This window comes from Salarias fasciatus, chromosome 1 (assembly GCF_902148845.1).
Source record: "Salarias fasciatus chromosome 1, fSalaFa1.1, whole genome shotgun sequence".
In the NCBI taxonomy this organism is placed as follows: domain Eukaryota; kingdom Metazoa; phylum Chordata; class Actinopteri; order Blenniiformes; family Blenniidae; genus Salarias; species Salarias fasciatus.
Genome location: NC_043745.1, coordinates 5,646,175 through 5,666,826, shown reverse-complemented (window position 1 = coordinate 5,666,826; position 20,652 = coordinate 5,646,175). Strand labels below are relative to the sequence as shown.

Here is a 20,652-nt window from a genome sequence, read left to right as displayed (position 1 = left end):
TATTTGTAATATCAGGAAAAATAATATAATGATGTAATATCAGAGGAAAGCGGTAGTAGGATATGGTTTTGTTGACATCGTTGCTGTTGTTACAACACGGGACACAGCACTGCACCATCGTACGCTTTGGACACGGAATCGACGTATTCAGCTTCGATGACGTAGCTATTAGCCATTCCCGTAGTGTCACTAATGATGAGGTACCAGGGAAAATCTGATGAGACTGGGTGTGCTCTGGTCTAACAGGTTCTCACGTGAGTTGTCAAACAGGCTCCTTAACTCTCCACCGGCTCAGTAAGACCCGATGAAACCCTCCAGCTGGCTGTCCCACCCCCACAGGATGGTTTGTTCCTGACCGCTGGGTGTCCTGGTGGGGGTAGGGGCTCCCCCCACCCCTGGGCTGGTTTATTATGCAAAGATAATAGTAAATAGTGATTTGAGGGTGAGAACAATGCTGCTCAACAAGCTTCATTGTTGTTTTAGATGACAGCATGTATCAAATATTTGAGGAGAATCTGATCAAACCACTCCCTCATTCAAAATCTTTCAGGTAAGCTCAGCCATTGTTTTTTCTTTTCATGTTTTTCCAGGTTGTGTTGCCAGTGAAGAAGGAGAGGATGGTTTTGTTTTTTGTTTTTTTTTAACTTTATTGCCATATGAAGAGGGCAAAACATGACAAAACAATAACACTGTCCTGAGACTGGGCATCATTACAAATACAAAATCAGGAACAAAAGAAACAAAAAAAAGAAAAAAAAAACAGGCAAAAGGTAATCCTATTTCAGAAATTCAATCATCGGTCCCCACCCACTCTCAAAAATGGGGTTTTATTTTTAATCATATTTGCTCATAAGGCGTAAATCAAGATAAGAACAAATGATCCGAATAGATGAAAGGCTTTTACTTTTTTAAACATTTCTTTCAAATACTTTCCTCCATACCAAACTTTCTTTTGTGTGTTCAAGTATTTAATGAGTACAGAGGTTTTAGTGCTGTTTTCCGTTTCTTTCAGTTGCCTTTCTCAAGCAGGAGGGATCTTCTGCAGTCGGAGGCCACCATAAAGCTTGAGAGAACCCCTTCATCTTTTTTTTCGACAATCGCAGACCTCGATGCGATCCAGCCATGGGAAAACGACCCACTGTGAAGCTGGCTTTCCTACTGGCATCTCTGTCAGTGGGCCTGCTCATCTTTGTATACTGGGAAAATATAATCTGGTTTGGTGCAGAGTCGACGCCTACTCCTAATAGACCACTTACAGTTGGTGGGATTAACAGGACCAACAAAGACCCTTCACAGGCTGTTAGCACCGTCAGATCTGAGAACATCGTCCCCGCCACCATGTCGAATAGGCGCATCCCTGTTCAGCAGCATGAAGAGGTGGAGCAGAGGGAGGAGGAGGAACTGCAGGAAGATGAGAAAGAGAGTGGTGGTGTCTCGGCTGAAGATATGGAACAAAGAGCTCGGAAGCAGAGGATCGAGGACATGTGCTCAGAAATGCGCTCCACTCACAAATTTCCATCAATGACACGCAGTTTTAATCAGATCCCAAACAACGAGCTGGGTCACTTCATAGTAGATGATAAACACCAAATTATCTACTGCTATGTTCCCAAGGTACGTCCACAGTGTGGTGTTTGTCTGTGTGGGAGAAAAATGCGTAAGAGACAAACAGCTTGAAAGAAAAGTGCCTTATTGGCTTTAGTTTTTTTATCGGCCATCCGTGATGTTTATACACACATTGATAGTTCTCTCTTTCCTGTGTCCGCCCCCCTGTCTCCAATGACTTCTCTCTGTTTAGGTGGCATGCACCAAGTGGAAGAGTGTGATGATCATCCTCAGTCAGTCTCAGATCTCACCCTTGACAGGAAAGCCTTACACTGCTCCCAAGGAAATACCTCGAGACATCATACACAACAGGATTAGCCACCTCACTTTTGACAAGTAAGACGTCATACAGTCCATACCCACAGCACAAACATAGATTTTAAACATAGATTTCATTTACTTATTTTATGTCAGTAGCTCTATAAAGTCCAGTTTCATCTCAGTTGTGCTTGAGTGTTATAAAGATAGTCTAATGGCCAATAAAATGTTTATTTTTAGCAAGTAAGTGTTAGAACACTCTAAAAATATACTCTTTACTAAACATTAAGCACTGAAGAATAATGACCGATGTCCATTGCAATACTGGCAACTGAAGGTTAATTTGATTGAGATATCAATGGCATGAGCGCTCCCTCATCACAGCGAGAAGGTAGTGAGTTCAAGTACTGGTGGGGCCTTTTCTGTGTGGAATTTGCACGCTCTCCCCGTGTATGCCTGGGTTTCCCATGGGTACTCTGGTTTCCTTACACAGTCCAAAAAACGTGCACGTGAGGTGAACTGGTGACTCTTAATTGTCCCTGGGTGTGAACATGAGAGGGTGTGGTTGTTCGTCTGTGTTTGCACTGTGATGAACTGGAGACCTGTCCAGGGTGTTCCCATCGTTAGCCAGGACTGGCCGCAGTGCCTCCGCAACTCTGAACGGGATGAAGCTGGACAGACGACAGACAGATATCAGCTGACTGTTGACCATTACGTGTCGATTCGTAAGCCAGCTGGCTACGTCACAACTGGCTGTGCCACTCGCTGCCTTGCTCTCTGTCTGCGGCCCGGCTGTGTCGTTGCACCTCCATACACTACTGGTCCTAATTACCACATCTCATTAGTGTGACTTCCCTTAATAAATAATCTTGGGCGTTTCCTCCTTTGTTGTGGCCTGAAGACCTGGTCGTAACATAGTGGCAGTAAAGCAGACACTCCTTTATTTACCGAAAAACAGAACTTCAGTTTTCAACTGGATTCATGATGCAGGGGAGCTTTATCCGTGTGTTCTTGTTCTTCTGACCAGGTTTATACACATTTATGGTTCTCAGTCCCGCAGCCAGATGAAAACCAAGCTCCAGACGTACACCAAATTTCTGTTTGTACGAGACCCCTTTGTTCGACTCATCTCTGCCTTCAGGGACAAGTTGGGAAAGTGTGTATCTGACAGCGCATGTACACATTCACACCTGCTTCTCTTTTGACCCAACAGCATAAAGTGTATGTGTGTGATGTGCTTGTGTTGCCAGGCCCGACCAGTACTTCTACATGCGTTTTGGCTCAAAGATCCTGCGTCATTATGGTCACGTGTCTTCTTTGCCAAACATAGCCGAGGAGGCTTTTGCTGCAGGGTTCAAACCCACGTTTCAGCAGTTCATCACCTACCTGCTGGATCCCAAGAGAAAAGAGGTCCTAAATGAACACTGGCTGCAGGTATTTGTCTCAATGCAAAATGCTAAAATGCACCTGTTGACGGTTCAGATTGTTTTCTGCTGCTGCTGTCGACCCCACCTGAAGCTCTCTGGTGCCCCTCAACACTCTGAAAGCCACTTCTGCAGCTAATTATTTCCTTCTTTTTTGTATAGCATTCATGCTGTAAAAACTGTATGGAATTTATATTTCTTGAAATGTAGTGAAACATATTTTTGGTTTTGTTTTGTGTTCTGCTTCGTAACAGATTCAAGTGGACTCATTGTTTCTAATAACGACAGCAGAACACACAAATCCAAACCTTCATTGACATTTCGCTTTTTAATGTTTCACCATCTGCTGCCATTTCTTTTCACTTATCTTGTTTTTTTTTTGGATCAAGGTCTATTTATTGAACAGTTTTTGAAAACAATATTACAGATATTCAGTCAAAACTGGGTTTTTTTCTCCTCAAAACACATAATCCCACCCTCAGCCATACCCAGCCAGACTGTAGAAAGTAAAAAGAAAGAAAGAAAAAAAAATATATATATAACAAGCATTGTGTTTGTAATGAACAATAATAACACAAAGAAAATACCAAAATTATGGAGCAGAAATAAGACATAAATTCACATCATTATTCAGCAAAATCTTTTACATTGATGTTTTTAAAGTGAGTAAGAAAAGGTTTCCAAATGTCATAGAATGTTTGGACAGAGCTCCTTACTGTATATCTGATCTTCTCTAGTTGAATGCAATGCATAGTATCCTTCACCCAGTGCCCACATTTAGGTGGATGAGGATCTTTCCAATTCAATAAGATTGTTCTTCGAGCCAATAATGCACAAAAAGTGATCAATTTGACTTGTATTTTGGGTAGTCTTACATCAAGGGTAACTCCAAATATAGCAATAAATGGGCAGGGGATCAGATCAATACCACATGTTCTGGACAAAGTATCAAAAACATATTTCCAAAAATTATGTAATTTTGAGCAAGTCCAAAACATATGCAGTAAGGAGGCTGGCTCTTGCTTACAGCAATCACACGTAGGATCTAAATCAAACCTAATCTTACTCAACCTAGTTTTTGACCAATGGAGACGATGTACCACTTTAAATTGTACAACCATATGTCTGAGACAGATAATGAAGAAAAAATTCGATCGATAATATTTTTCCACGTCTCATCTGAGATCCGTGTGTTTAAATCCTCTCCCACTTACATTTAAGTGTCTGTAAAGTACCCATCTTATACTTATTAAACAACCCATAGATGGTACTTATGAGACGCTTGGTATCTGGTTTGAGTTTAAGAATATCGTCCAGAAGACTTGAAGGTGGAGAAGAAGGGAAAGAGTCCATGTTACAGGTGATGAAGTCTCTAATTTGTAGATATCTGAAGAAGTGAGAACCAGGGATACAATATTCAGTCTTCAGTTGTTCGAAAGAGATGAAAACATTGTCTTTGAAAAGTATATGCAGTGATGTTATTCCAAGGTCCGTCCAGATGCTGAAGGCCTCATCAATTAATGATGGGGGAAACATACAGTTTCTTTGTGGTGATGCAAAAAGGGATAAATTGACAAGTTTAAAATGCCTCCTGAACTGGTTCCATATCTTAATTGAATGAATAACAAGTGGGTTAGAAGTAAAATTTGAAATAGGTTTTGGCATAGGTAACCTGGCACACAGCAAAGATACAGGTTCAACGTGTTCTACTGCTGATAACTTCTCTAGGGCTGCCCATGATGGTAAATTAGCAGTTTCTGTCCAGTACAACATTGCTTTCACATTGGATGCCCAATAATAAAATAAAAAGTTTGGGAGTGCCCAGCCTCCTGCACTCCGGGGCCACTGTAATGTACTTTGTTTTAATCTCGGTGGTTTTTTATTCCAAATGAAAGAGGAAATTTGACTGTTTAAATTTTTAAAGAAAGATTTGGTCAAGAAGACTGGGAGACATTGGAACAAATACAAAAATTTGGTACTTATCTTGTTTATATTGCAACTTTTTGTGTTCTTCCTCTGTTGCACTTAAATGACAGCTATAGTTTTAGATAATCAGAATGACTGTGGTAGCAGGTTATAAACTAGTGCAGTACACAGAACGTAAATCTTTATGGACAATGTTATTGATTCACAACACACACACACACACACACACACACACACACACACACACACACACACACACACACACACACACACACACATGCAAACAGTACACACAGTGAATTTGTGAACATCTGATCAGTGCACCACTGGGAAGGGAAGTGGAACCAAAAGCCTTTTAGGGAAATACTCAAGCCACTTGGCATGGTTTTCCATGTCCAGTATGTATGAACACTAGGGGTGTCCTCAGATACTCGACGATTCGATGATTCGTTGGAGGGGCCTGATTTGACTGCCAATCATATAGTTGAAGCATCGCAAAATGTGGTTATTAAACGAGGACCATTCCATTCCAGCTGTATGGGGGTGCTGAATGACTGATTTTACATAGAATTGCTTGTTTTTTTCCAAATAAACATGATATAAAGCCTATTTGATATACATGTTAGTCTATCAAATATACTGTGGAAAAATTTACTTAACTTGTACTTTTATTCAATATTCTATCTATTTAGTGTGTGCGAATGAACCACCACGGTGAGTGGCACAATCCGATTTTGTGCAGAGCTCCATCACAGAGCAGCATCTCGATGGTGATTTGGCTGAACTTTAAAAAGCTCACAATGTCGGGAAAAAACTTCAGAACAAGTCAAAGACGATCCAAAAAAAGTCAAATGCAAGTTGTGTCAGCAGCTCCTTTCTTATCATTCCACAACAACTAACATGGCTTTCCACCTTAAACGGGTCAGTAGCCAGATAATTGGGTGTATGAAAGATGTTTGTCACTCACTTCTCAATTTTAATGCTGACTTTTATTTCATTTAATTGTAATATTTTAGGTTATTATATATATATATATATATATATATATATATATATATATATATATATATATATATATATATATATATATATATTTTTTTTATCTGAAAGGCTTATTCTATTTAATTTAGTGTTTGTTTTTGCATGGATGCTGCGCTGCAAAATGGACCCAACACAGTGCAATTAAGCCTATTTCATTTAATTTGAGCAGATAATGTGAGAAATTGTTTAGCCAAAAAATGTGAGCTTATCTGCAGAGATTATAGATATAAATAAATTACATGCTTTAGCCCGTTTGTTCGAAGCAGGTTTGGTTATGGCCATTTGAACTACTTCATTTGTTTGATGTTTAGTTACCGACACTTTGTTCAAGTCTGTGTTTCAGTTGTGTGTAGGAAAAAAATCAAAGTGTTATTTTACCTGCCTGCGCTGTTTTTTTTTTTTTTTTTTTATTACTGCAACATTCTGCTGTAGCCTATATTCAAATGATTCTTAAAAAAAAAAAAAAAAAAAGGATGATAGATTCGACTGTCAGTCGACGATCAGCAGGATTGGACGAATCAGATTCGACTATGGAAATTCTTAGTCCGGGACACCTCTAATGGACATGATTCAAAATTTGAATGAAATCCAGTGTCAAGAGAGTCACCCTGTCTGTTTTGTGTTTCAGGCATACAGATTGTGCCATCCTTGTCAGGTCAAGTACGACTTCATTGGGCAGCACGAGACCTTCAACACAGACGCAAAGCAACTTCTGAAACTTCTGAAAGTGGATAAATGGTTGCATCTCCCTTCAGCATACCCAAACCTGACTGAAATCAGCTGGGTGAGAGACTGGTTTAATCAGATTCCCATTGAGGCACAGAGGAAACTATACAAGATGTATGAACTGGACTTCAAACTGTTCGGCTACCCCAAACCTGACGGCATTGCAGACGAATAGACGGCTCCCGGCAAGATAGTGTACACACAGCCGTGCAGCACAAGTTCCTGAAGACCTGCCAACGGTGCTGATCTTACCTCTATTTAGTGCAAACCTCAAACAGCCTGTCAGTGTAATTCTGTCATCATTTTATACATATCAAGCAAACCTGTTTGCCATTTACTTGTTTTTGGTCTGTTTTCATCATGCAAATGCACTTTGGATAATATTCTGTAAATACTTTGTTACTAAAAAAGGCTATTTCATTGTGTTGAAATGGAGGCAGAGTGCCTTCATTTCTGTAATGAATTCTTTATGTTGGGTGGTCGGAAAACACAAAGGAGAAAGTTCATTCAACAGATAAATGTATCCACATGCATGGCTTCCTTTTGTTTTGAAAAGTGGGAGGATTGTGACGATAATTGATTTTACTTTTGGTATGTCTACTATAAAATGCATAGACTTATTTAATGTTTTAAGTGATTGCCGTGTTTTGAACAAAAACCTCTAGAGAGCTGGGTCAACACATTTATATGAAATACGAACACCCAGCAATGTAGAACCTCATGTAGAAATCAGCATGTCAACGATATCAGCTACATCTCAGACTGGTGACTTTTCACTCTTGGCGTGATTCCCTCCCTTGTGGGGTTCCACAGGGTTCTGTCCTCGACCCGGTTCTGTTCTCGTTATATATGTCCTCTCCCTGGGGTCAGCTGTATAAAAGAGCAATCTGTCTTTTCACTTTTACACTGACGGTTTGCAGATATATTTGCCCATGAGGTCAAATTAAAGCACTGTTGGACTATATTAATGAAGTATGTCCAGTTACATTGAGATATTTGTTCCCAAGTCCCAGGTGAATTGTGTGCAGATACTGCCCCCTGGTGACCGGACTTGATTTAGGTTTTCGTTTTTGTTGGGGGTTTTTTCTACATGAAGCACAGTCACAACACAGCATCATGGAAAGACAATTTCATCGGCGGTTTAGCCTGAAAGGATCTTTGTCCGTAAGTTATTGCATGTGATGCTGTTGTTATAATGTTTCACTAAGTGATGTTAAGTTTTATTTGTCATTAGTTAAAGAGATGTTTGGATAAGTGGAGAGTTAGCATGTATGTTAGCTACTAGCATGTGTGACTGTCCGGTACATTATAACAGATATATTTTCCACTGGCTGTAAACACAGAAATGTTGTTCTGTAAGGTCAAACCAATGTGATGCTTGAGATGTGTGCAATTTGAGCTGATTCATGTTGTTTGAATCATTTATTATGTGTGCGTTGATGTATTTTTTCTTGTGTTTATTTTTTCCAGTTTTACATAAAAGATGAGAGCACCTCAACCGCTTGCAGTCTTTTTTGTTAGCTATCTGTCTAACACAGTCAAGCACGACTGTGTGAGGACAGAATAGTAAAAGGACAGCTTCACACCGGGCTAAGACCAGATCTACTGTCGACTACACGCTGTGAACAAGACGAGGACAGCATGGAGCAACACAGTGAAATCAACCAAGCAAGTAAAGACTTCGAGGTCAGGTCTGAAATCACAGGCTCCAAGTCTTCTGGGAGATCAAGTAGATCCTCAGCTAGTGCAGCAGCTACCAAAGCAAAGGCCAAAGCAGAAGCTGCCCTGGTAGAAGCCAAGTATGCAGCGAAAGAAGCTAAAATGATGAAAGAAAAGGCCCGCATTGAGGCGGAAAATCAAAAAATGTTAGCTGAAGCAGCACAGCGCAAAGCTGAGTTGGAGGCGAATCTGTATGTCTTAAAATTAGAGAAGAATGCCACAGCAGCTTCAGCAGAAGCAGCAGTTTATGAGGCTGCAGCAACAATGGCATCAAATCCTCTCGATGGCGAACAGCTGTTTCCAGAGGATCGCATTCAACGCACCAGTGAGTATGTGCAAGCCCACTATGTGACATCAAACGCTCAGCAGTCAGCTCCGGTCTCACAGGAACCTCCCGCCATACCCATAAAAGCAGAACGAGTGCAACCAGACCCCATTAATTGGTATCCACTTCCTGACAAACGGATCCATTCATCACAGCTCTTTGACCAAGGTGAGGAAACGCCAGGCACACAAATTGGAGACAACTCACCTTATGTTCCTCACCCAATGTCTCACACTTCAAGTCTTCGAGATTACGCGTGCGAAGCAGCACAAATGACTGATCTCACCAAATACCTTGTCAGGAGGGAAATGGTAAGCTCTGGGCTTCTGAAATTTGATGATTGTCCAGAAAACTACTGGGCTTGGAAGACTTCTTTCCAAGACACCACGAGAGAACTCAACTTAACAGCCCGAGAGGAACTCGACCTGCTAATCAAGTGGCTCGGCTCAGACTCAGCTCCACAAGCCATGCGCATCAGGTCAGCTCATGTCCACAATCCAGCATCAGGGGTCGCTATGATTTGGCAAAGGCTAGATGAAACATATGGCTCCCCCGAGATTATTGAAAATGCTTTGCTGCATAAACTTGAGACTTTTCCAAAACTGTCTAACAAAGACAACCAACGTCTCCGAGAACTGGGAGATATTTTGATGGAGATACAGTCAGCTAAATCAGGGGGACAATTACCGGGTTTAGCCTACCTTGACACAGCGAGGGGTGTTAATCCTATCATAGAAAAGCTTCCTTATGGGTTACAAGAACGCTGGATTACACAAGGATCCAAGTACAAAGAGGAACATAATGTTTCCTTTCCACCCTTTAGCTACTTTGTAAGTTTCATATGTAGCCAGGCAAAAACTCGCAACGATCCAAGCTTTGTGTTCTCCACACCCAGCATTATGACTCACACAAAGTCAGAAAAACCTGTGAGGCCCAACAACTACAAAACTGTCTCAGTGAGGAAAACTGAAGTAGCAGTTACACCTTCAAGTGCAAGTGGGGCATCAGAAAAGAAATCAAATGAGCCAGCGGAGCAGTGTCCCATACACAATAAGCCACACCCCTTAGCTAAGTGTCGTGGGTTTCGAGTAAAGCACTTAGACGAAAGGAAAGCTTATCTAAAAGAGAACGCCATCTGTTTTCGCTGTTGTGCATCCACCCAGCACTTAGCTAAAGACTGCAAAGTTGCTGTCAAGTGCAAAGAGTGTAATAGTGAAAGGCACATTTCGGCTCTACACCCTGGACCCGCTCCTTGGTCTACAGAGGTGCAAGTGACACAGCCAGAGCATGGCGGGGAGCAAGACAAAGGCTCAGCTCCTGAAGTCACTTCAAAATGTACAGAAATCTGTGACAAATCACTTGGGCTCAGATCGTGTTCAAAAATCTCCCTTGTGAATGTGTACCCCGCAAACTGCCCCAGCAAAGCTCAAAAAATGTATGTGGTTTTAGATGATCAAAGCAATCGATCTCTTGCCAAGTCAGCCTTCTTTGATCTATTTGGCATCAGTGCAACCCCCTCCACCTATACTCTGAAGACCTGTGCAGGCATACAAGAGGCAACAGGAAGGAAAGCACAGAATTTTGTTGTCTCATCCCTTGATGGAAAGACACATGTTGCACTCCCACCTCTTTTGGAATGCAATACAATTCCAGATGATCGTTCAGAAATACCCACACCTGACATTGTGCAGCATTTTCCTCACTTAACTCCGGTTGAGGATAAAATACCACCCATTGAACCAGACACGCCCATACTTCTCTTATTGGGGCGGGACGTCCTAAGTGTACATAAGGTACGTGAACAGTACAACGGCCCTCTCAACACACCGTATGCCCAGCGACTGGATTTGGGCTGGGTCATTGTAGGTGAAGTGTGCCTTGGAGGGGTACACAAACAAACAAAAGTGAATGTTTACAAAACAAATGTTCTCAGCAATGGTCGTACTTCATTCCTTGAACCTTGTCCTGGGGCAATCCATGTGAAGGAGAAATTCAGTGCTCCAATGCAGGAACCTTTTGACCACGCATTCCATGACAAACGAACAACTCCACTCAAACGAACAGACAAGTTGGGGCTTACAGTATTTCAGAGAAACCCTGATGATGACAAAGTTGCTTTGTCTGTTGAGGACAAAATGTTTCTTGAGATCATGGACCGAGAGGTTTACATGGACAATGATAACCACTGGGTGGCGCCTCTTCCATTCCGTACACCACGTACTCTGCTTCCTAACAACAGAGAGCAGGCTCTGAAGCGCCTTAATGTTCTGTTACGGACTCTGGAGAAAAAGAAAGACATGAAAGAACAATTCATTGAATTCATGCAGAAAATTTTTGACAATGATCAAGCAGAAAAGGCACCACCACTCAAACCAGGTGAAGAATGTTGGTACTTACCAACATTTGGAGTGTACCATCCCCAGAAACCTGACAAGATACGAGTTGTGTTTGACTCAAGCGCCTCATTTGATGGCATATCCCTCAATGACGTTCTACTTAAGGGACCTGACTTAAACAATACACTGCTCGGAGTCCTACTGCGCTTCAGAAGAGAACAAGTTGCAGTTGCAGTAGATGTTGAGCAGATGTTCTACTGCTTCAGAGTCAAAGAAAGCCACAGAAATTATCTGAGATTTTTGTGGTTCCAGGATAATGACCTAAACAAAGAAATCGCTGAATTTCGGATGAAAGTGCCAGTTTTTGGGAACAGCCCTTCCCCAGCCATTGCGATCTATGGTCTCAGACAGGCTGCAATACTTGGAGAAGAAGAGCATGGTTCCAACGCAAAACAGTTCGTCTTCCGCAATTTCTATGTGGATGATGGACTAGCCTCCGTGTCAAGTGAAAGTGAAGCCATCGAACTCTTGATAGGAGCAAGAAACATGATGGCAGAGTCAAATGTGAGGCTTCACAAGATAGCCTCAAATGCCAGCCGAGTGATGAACGCATTTCCACCTGAAGACAGAGCTGCAGATCTCAAAGATTTGGACCTGGATGTGGACCCTCTGCCTCTTCAACGGAGCCTTGGGGTGAGTTGGAACTTAACCAATGATTGCTTCACATTCAGAGTGGCTAAAGAAAGTAAACCTTTCACACGCAGAGGAATACTTTCTGTTGTCAATAGCCTCTATGATCCCCTTGGATTTGCAGCCCCAGTCACAATTCAGGGAAAAGCGTTGTACAGAGAGCTAACTGCAGAACAGCAGGATTGGGATGAACCTCTACCAGCAGACAGGGAAGCAGAATGGGGAAAGTGGACTGACTCACTTACTGCTCTTGAACATCTCCAAATCCACAGACCCTTTGTTCCAGTTTCATTGTCACACACTCAGAGGAGGGAGTTGTGCATCTTCTCAGATGCTTCAACGATGGCAATAGCAGCTGTAGCATACCTTAGGGTCATTGACAGTGACAACCAATGCCATGTTGGGTTTATCATGGGTAAGGCTAAGCTAGCCCCATCTTCTGCCCACACCATCCCACGCTTAGAATTATGTGCAGCTGTATTAGCAGTGGAACTGGCTCAAGTGATTGTCAATGAAACTGACATTGAGTTACATGAGGTCAACTTCTACACAGACAGCCGAATAGTTCTAGGCTACATTCACAATACTACACGCAGGTTCTACGTGTACGTGGCAAACAGAGTTGCTCAGATTCACAAATCCACCAAACCAGACCAGTGGCATCATGTCACTACAGACCAGAATCCTGCAGACTATGGGACTAGACCTGTTTTGGCAACCCACCTGCAACATACCACCTGGCTCTCTGGCCCACAGTTCCTGACACAGACGGATTCTGATCAAAGAGAGTCAGCACAAGAGACTTTTGACCTTGTGGACTTGTCGACGGACGTTGAAGTCAGACCCCAGGTGACTTCCTTGACAACAAAAATAGAGGAAGCAGAGCTTGGATCCCACAGGTTTACACGTTTCTCAAGCTGGGCGTCGCTGGTAAAAGCGATAAGAACTCTCATTCATGTCGCAAAGTCATTCTCTAAAACGACAAAAACATGCAAAGGTTGGCATAGATGCAATCTTACAGATACGGCAGAAATCTCACAAGCAAAAACAGCAATCATCCAGTGTATGCAAACAGACGCTTACAAAGAGGAAATTGAAAGCCTTAAAAAGGGAAAAGGGATTCCCTCCCGCAGTCCTCTTGAAAAACTTGACCCTTTCATTGATAGTGAGGGTTTGTTAAGGGTTGGAGGACGTTTGCAGTTGGCAGATGTATCAGATGAAGAGAAACACCCCTTGATAATCCCAGCTACTCATCATGTGGCCGTTCTTTTAGTTCGACATTACCACTCCCAAGTAGCTCATCAAGGCCGACAGTTTACTGAGGGTGCTCTGCGCACAGCAGGACTATGGATTGTTGGGAGCAAGAGACTAATTTCCAGCATACTCCACAAATGTGTCACGTGCAGGAAACTTAGAGGACGCCACGAAGAACAAAAAATGGCCAGCTTGCCAGCCGACCGTCTTGCAGTTGACCCGCCATTCACTCATGTAGGCCTAGATGTTTTTGGGCCATGGAATGTCACATCCCGTCGCACAAGAGCAAACAGTGCTGACAGTAAAAGGTGGGCTGTATTGTTTACCTGTCTGAGCACCAGGGCCGTGCACATAGAAGTCATAGAGTCACTGTCAACTTCAAGTTTCATTAATGCTTTGCGTCGATTCCTGGCAATTCGAGGACCTGTCAAACACCTACGTTCAGACCAAGGGACAAACTTCATTGGGGCTTGTAAGGAATTACAACTCCACATCAATGATCCAGAGATCAAGAGCTACTTACAGGATCAAAGCTGTACCTGGACATTCAATGCCCCACATTCATCTCACATGGGAGGAGTGTGGGAAAGAATGATTGGACTCGTCCGACACATCCTCGATGGCTTGTTATTGAAAACCTCAACTACCCGTCTCACTCATGAGGTATTGGTCACCCTTATGGCTGAGGTTATGGCTATCATGAATGCCAGGCCCTTAGTCCCTGTTTCAACTGATTCTGAAGTACCTGAAGTTCTCTCACCTGCAATGCTTCTAACGCAGAAGGCAAGTGCTGTGCCAGCACCACCTGGGGACTTTGAACTCAAGGACCTCTGCAAAGCACAATGGCGGCAAGTTCAGGGTCTTGCAGATTGTTTTTGGAAAAGATGGAGGCAAGAGTATCTTGCAACATTGCAGACAAGACGAAAGTGGAAGGGGGAGAAACCGAGTGTTAAACAGGGAGATGTTATTCTTTTGAAGGACAATCAAGTGAAACGCAATGAGTGGCCTATGGGTATTGTTGTCAAAACTATTCCCAGTGATGATGATCGAGTAAGGAAGGTTGAGATCAAGCTTGTAAAACATGGTATTGCTAAAACGTACCTTAGGCCTGTTACTGATGTAATAGTGCTTTTGTCTGTGACTGATAAAAATGTGTGAAAATGTGTAAATAGAGTGGTATATGTATTCATATACCAGGCGGGGAGTGTACAGTTACATTGAGATATTTGTTCCCAAGTCCCAGGTGAATTGTGTGCAGATACTGCCCCCTGGTGACCGGACTTGATTTAGGTTTTCGTTTTTGTTGGGGGTTTTTTCTACATGAAGCACAGTCACAACACAGCATCATGGAAAGACAATTTCATCGGCGGTTTAGCCTGAAAGGATCTTTGTCCGTAAGTTATTGCATGTGATGCTGTTGTTATAATGTTTCACTAAGTGATGTTAAGTTTTATTTGTCATTAGTTAAAGAGATGTTTGGATAAGTGGAGAGTTAGCATGTATGTTAGCTACTAGCATGTGTGACTGTCCGGTACATTATAACAGATATATTTTCCACTGGCTGTAAACACAGAAATGTTGTTCTGTAAGGTCAAACCAATGTGATGCTTGAGATGTGTGCAATTTGAGCTGATTCATGTTGTTTGAATCATTTATTATGTGTGCGTTGATGTATTTTTTCTTGTGTTTATTTTTTCCAGTTTTACATAAAAGATGAGAGCACCTCAACCGCTTGCAGTCTTTTTTGTTAGCTATCTGTCTAACACAGTCAAGCACGACTGTGTGAGGACAGAATAAAGTAAAGCAGTGGCTGGCTCAGAACTAGGGCTGGGCGATAGAGCCAAAAAATTAAATCTGTTTTTTTTTTTTTCCTTGCTTGAAATCCGATTAATGATTTTAATCGATTTTTTCTGTGTAAAGAAACACAATTACACATTTTTTAAAAAATAGGATATTTTATTGAATGCCAAAATGCCAGCATTTAACTGTGTAGGCAATATAGTTATTACTGAGGTAATTTTAACAAGAACACTTGCATGGGCACTGAATTGAAATAAATAAAAGATAAACTGGAGGAAATAAAGCAATTTATTAAAAAAATCCCACATTGATCAAATTTAAATGGGTTCAAATCCTACACAGATCAAAGTTAAGCGTCGAAAAAACACGCGATTTAAGTTTCATTTTCATTTTTATCATATTTGCGCTCTTTATTTCATTTAGCGCCTTATATCAGCCTTTTCCTGTTTATTTTTCTGATAATTCGGCCGAGTGCATCATGGCAGAAGATGAGGAACGGGCCGTGTTTCACCGTTAAAAGCGTCGCGGTGTGGGATTCTCATGGCGCCAGGAGAAATCCGATCGGCGGGGGAGAGCTCTGTCCCCGGCGGGGGACTCTTCTCTAACTCTTCTCATTTGTAAGGGAATGTTGACTGCAGTGTGTGCTACAGCGCCAGTCCTCCTGGTGTGGCGACTGTGTGTATTACACGCGTCCGGTAAAAATGCGGAGGGACAGAAAAAATTAAACTCGATGCTGCGATTTATTATTTTTCCCATCAATTGAAAATTTAAAATCGAATTAATAGAATTAATTCGATATATCGCCCAGCCCTACTCAGAACCTTTTGCACTTGAAACGACAGCAGAACAGAATGTATCCTCTTTGGCACGCCACCTATATGTTAAATGTTTTCACATCCAACTCTGATACTCTGGCCCCCTTTTTTAAACTGTGTTAAAAAAATTTTTGAGTAATGTTCAACAATGGGCTTAAATTTGACAAATAGATTAGTTCTATTGTGAGAACAAGCGTTCTTTAGCTCCGCCTCCCGGCCAAAGTGAAGCCGTTTCTCAATTTGATTGACTGATTGATGAAGCCCTCTTGTCTCAGCTTTCTTGTTGGTAGGCTGGAAAGATTTATCATTATTTTTATGTAATTAATGGAGTAAAATTCTGCCATGGGTGGATAACCCGGACCTCTGGTGTTTCATGGAAGGGTTGGATTCTGCTACGTTGCGTTTCCTGCCTCCTGTACGACCTGCGTACAACCATTCATTTTTTCCTTCTTTCAATAATAAAGTCTGAGCAAATACTTAATCACAAATCAATGTTTCACAAAGAAAAGCAACTGACATCAGAGCTTTTTTCACAGTTACTACAGTTACTGTTGCTGTTCAATGAAATAAAGTACAATGTCTCAAAACCTATTATGACCTATTATGCTATTTTTTTCTGTTTATATCATGTGTTGTTCGTGTGATATCGAGAGCACGACAGCCTCTCAGAGGAGCAGTCCTCCCCATCCGGACGGCGCTGCCGGTGTGCGTTGACTTTCGGAGCGCTGGCACTCCGCTGCGCCTGGCGTCCCGTGTGCAATGCGCCTCCGCTGGGCACCGGAGCTTCGCAGCCTCCCGGCGAGGAGAGACATCCAGGTGCGGCCAAGCGGTCGCGCGCAAGCCGTGTGTCTCCGCCGGCTTTGGGACCTCCGGAGCTTCCAGCAGCTCCGGGCCGTTTACCCAATCGGCCCCAACTCGGCCCCTGGAAGTCAGGCACCCAGGCGCCGTGACAGTCGAGGCCGAGCCAAAGTGCCTCTCTGCTGGGGAGAGGAGCTCCGCAACGTTCCCATCCGAGCTAATTGTGGCTAAGTTAGCGAAAACGGTCAGCTCGTCAAATACAACGGAGATGTGAGCAGACGGCAGGAGTTTTGGAATCAGTATGCGACTGCTATTCATATGAATGATGCACTATGCAAACGTGAGAAGTTCACTTACCTGAAGACGTATCTCACTGGGCCAGCTGTAAAGGCAGTAGCAGGACTGATGCTAATTACGATAGTACGATCTCTCTGCTGCAAAACAGATTTGGAATGAAAGATCTGGTGATCAGTGCTCACATGTCACGGCTGCTGAATCTAAATCCCGTCAAGAAGTCCTCCGATGTGCATGCATTAAGACAGCAAGTTGATGAATGTAAAATTCAAGCAAGGAGCTTGGAGTCACTGGGTATAGTGTCAGACACCTACGGAAACCTGCTATGCCCAATTTTAATGAAGATGATGACAACGTCCTACACTCAGAAAGAACAGAAACCAGAAAGCAAGCCATGGAAGCAGTCTACATTGTCCAGTGGCACAAGATTGAACAGACCCAGCATGCAGTCTGCTGCTGCACTGCACACCGCCAGCCAGAAGATGCACAATTGTTTATTCTGTGACAGCATGGAGCACAAATCTGAAAATTTCCCAAATCACAGCATTCCTGAGCGTAAAGAGAAAATCAAGAAAATGGGAAGATGTTTTGTATGTCTGGGACAGAAACACATTGCAAAGACATGCAAGGTAAAGGATGTGTCATGTGAAAAATGTGGAAGGAGGCATCACATTGCTGTGTGCACCGGTGAGAAAAATGAGGTGCAGCCCCCCCCACTGTAACAGAAGATGCTGTTGTTTCCTCAGTCATTCCTCAGTCAGTTAAGATGAAACCAGATGGACAGAACACTGTACTACTGCAGACTGCCAAGGCATGGGTGGCTGGCCCATCAGGCAGAAAGATAGCTCGCTGCTTGCTTGATGGAGGGAGTCAGAAGTTTCATCCATGAAACCCTTGTGAAGAGCCTGAACTTGCCAATAATAAGACAAGAGACCCTCACTCTTCACACGTTTGGCTCCTCTGTCCCTACAGTGTCACGACGCAAGACAGTGAGAGTAATACTGGAGAATGTTTGGGACAGCCAGCAAAGAATTGAGATTGAGGCCATAGAAATGCCACAGGTGTGATGAAGATTCCTGGTGACCAGATTCAACATGAGTTCAAGACAAGAGGATTAAAACTAGCCGACTTCCCAGACAATGACAATGATCCCGAGCTCTCTGTCCTGATAGGAGCTGACTACTACTGGCAAACAGTCTCAGGAAGAGTGGAGACTCACAGAAACATTAGTTGCCTTGGAGAGCGACTGTGGATGGTCGGTGCAGGGACCAGTGTCCATGTCAAGCGTAGCTGAATCAACCTGCATGTTCATTTCACTCGAAGAGGAGACACTTGTCTCCAAACAACTACGTGCATTCTGGGAATTGAATCGCTGGGAATCAAAGGTTAGGGTTGGGCGGTAATAAGGTAATAAGGTATACCAGCGGTGTCTTTCAAAAGCAACGGTATCAGTTTCAATACCGTCATTGAAAAAAATTGCAATGCACTTATATAGAAGATAAGGATTAAATATAAAATATAATTTATTCAATGCCTAAAAATGATTCTTTGTCCAGCAGCACTTATATGTGGTTGAATTTTCAGTTTTACTTCCACAGTAGTTTACTTTTGGAGACTTTTGATTAAGTTTATGAACATGACGTCATCACGTGAGAGGGCGGGAGCGAGAGACAGAGAGAGAGAGAGCGGGAGAAAGATGGCAAGTCACGCACCGAGTGACCTGGTCCCAAAGAAGAACAGGACTGCAGCGGACTGGCAGTATTTCAGGTTCCTGAGCTAACGAGAAGAGAGAGCGGTATACTGGCGAGGCAATTTGTAAATTGTGCAATGCGAAGGTGATTGAATTTAACTGATGTGTGTGCGGTGCATTCTGCACAAAAACTGTTCTGGATGGTCAGGTTAGTTTAATTGTTTGACTGTTGTATTTACACCTTTTTAAAAGCTGCTCTTTTTTGTTATTAAAAGTTGTTCAGGTTGTGATTTTCATTTAATTGATATGTACGGAGTGCATTCTGCGCAAAAACTGTTGTGGATGGTTATGTTAATTGTTTGTTGTATTTGCACTTTTTAAGCTGTTGCTAATAAGTTGTTAATATTTTGCACATTATGTTTTTATTGTTTCATTATTAGTGTTTGGTATTAGGCCTGTCACGATAGTCAATAAATCAATTAATCGCACGATAAAAAAATGAGGTCGGTAAGTTTGCCAGGCGCGATAAATTTACATTTTCCAAAGACACTAGAAACGTTTCATACTGACTCCTTTCAGCTCTGTAGCGTAATGAGGAGTGAACCCTCCTGTCTGTCACTCTGTCTCTGTGGGGGGGGAGGGGCGAACGGCCCTGTACCAAGATGGCCGCCATGTGACGACGTTAGTCTCCATTGGGTTACAGTGCGCATGAGCCATCTAGTGTTTCTATATATATCTATGGTTTACACTACAGCATACTACATAATAACCCACAATGCATTGCACTTCTTCCATGAGCAGAAATCGATCTGCTAAAGCTGATTTCACTTTAGCTCTAAACTCGTCAAATGTATAACTTCATCGAGATTTTTTTTTAAATTAGGCGACAAAGTGGTGGTTTAGAGCCCGAGTGTGTCGTTTATTTGTCCGAATACCAGCCGTTTAGGATTTCGTTCGGACGAATTCGGCGAAATTCAAGCCAGCCGCAGTGAGCAACGCACTTCCGGTTATTTTCACCAAAATAAACCACCCCTTTCCCTTTCTCATGCAAAACAACCTCAGTGATAAATCTGTGCTTTTACTTTGAAAACAAGAAGGCAACCTTTCAGCAATATATCTTGCTTAACATCGCCGTTTGGACCGGTGTCCCGTTAACGGACCACTTATTATGCCAATTATGATGCTTTACCGACAGAGAGTTTTTTCGGCTCTTCAACAAAGATCGGCTCGCCGTCTTCGGTACATCATGGTACGCTTTCATTATGGACTTGTTCTCAGATGTAAGGGTTTTTTTTTGTTTTTTTGTTTTTACTATTTTTAATCATTGTCAATCCAATCAAAAATCTCGTAACATAACATACCTACGAGCACAAACAATGGAGGGAAGATTAAATCTAGAACCATACTCAGCTTGCTAAATGTACATCATGAAGAAACAGTCATTGTGAACTGAATAAAGTTTATTCAAATGTCCGTCGCGTTGCATCTTGGGCAATTTCAGTATGCGTAGTGAACACACGATGTATACTCAACATTTCTGGCGAATGCAGTATGCATCCGGGAACTTCTCGCATACTCAAAATCGCATACTGCCAGTGTAAACACACTGCATACTCAATAAGTTAGTATGAGTAGTACGTAAGTATGCGGTTTCGAACACAGCCAAAGTTCGCATCTCACCAAGTCCGCATAAAATACCCGGATGTGACTAACTCCGCCCACTTTACCGAGGCCGTGTCCGAAATCACTCCCTATTCCCTATATAGTGCACTATATAGGGAATACGCCATTTTGTAGGGGTGTCCGAATGCCTAGTGAGCATCGATGTTCCCTACATAGTGCACTCAATGTATCCCACAACTCACCGCGAAATGTAGTGGACATCCGATGGTCACTAGACGAAGCAATATATCCCACAATGCATTGCAGTCGTGACGTCACATTGTACAAC

The 20,652-nt window shown here is 42.5% G+C and overlaps 1 protein-coding gene across 1 annotated transcript; it reads left to right on the top strand.

The window, feature by feature from the left end:
• Positions 1 to 1,338: 1,338 nt before the first annotated feature.
• Positions 1,339 to 7,155, top strand: LOC115390016 (carbohydrate sulfotransferase 12-like). Its single transcript, XM_030093670.1, has 5 exons — positions 1,339 to 1,614; positions 1,799 to 1,941; positions 2,891 to 3,019; positions 3,114 to 3,297; positions 6,883 to 7,155. Exons 1-5 carry the CDS (start codon positions 1,339 to 1,341, stop codon positions 7,153 to 7,155), a joined length of 1,005 nt encoding a protein of 334 aa, XP_029949530.1.
• Positions 7,156 to 20,652: the final 13,497 nt, after the last annotated feature.

Excerpts from the sequence above, each read along its gene's own strand:
- LOC115390016 (XM_030093670.1), top strand. The coding sequence starts at position 1,339 with ATGTCGAATAGGCGCATCCCTGTTCAGCAGCATGAAGAGGTGGAGCAG. Across the intron at positions 1,942-2,890 it reads AGCCACCTCACTTTTGACAA|GTTTATACACATTTATGGTT; the intron begins GTAAGACGTCAT and ends TCTTCTGACCAG. Across the intron at positions 3,298-6,882 it reads TAAATGAACACTGGCTGCAG|GCATACAGATTGTGCCATCC; the intron begins GTATTTGTCTCA and ends TTTGTGTTTCAG.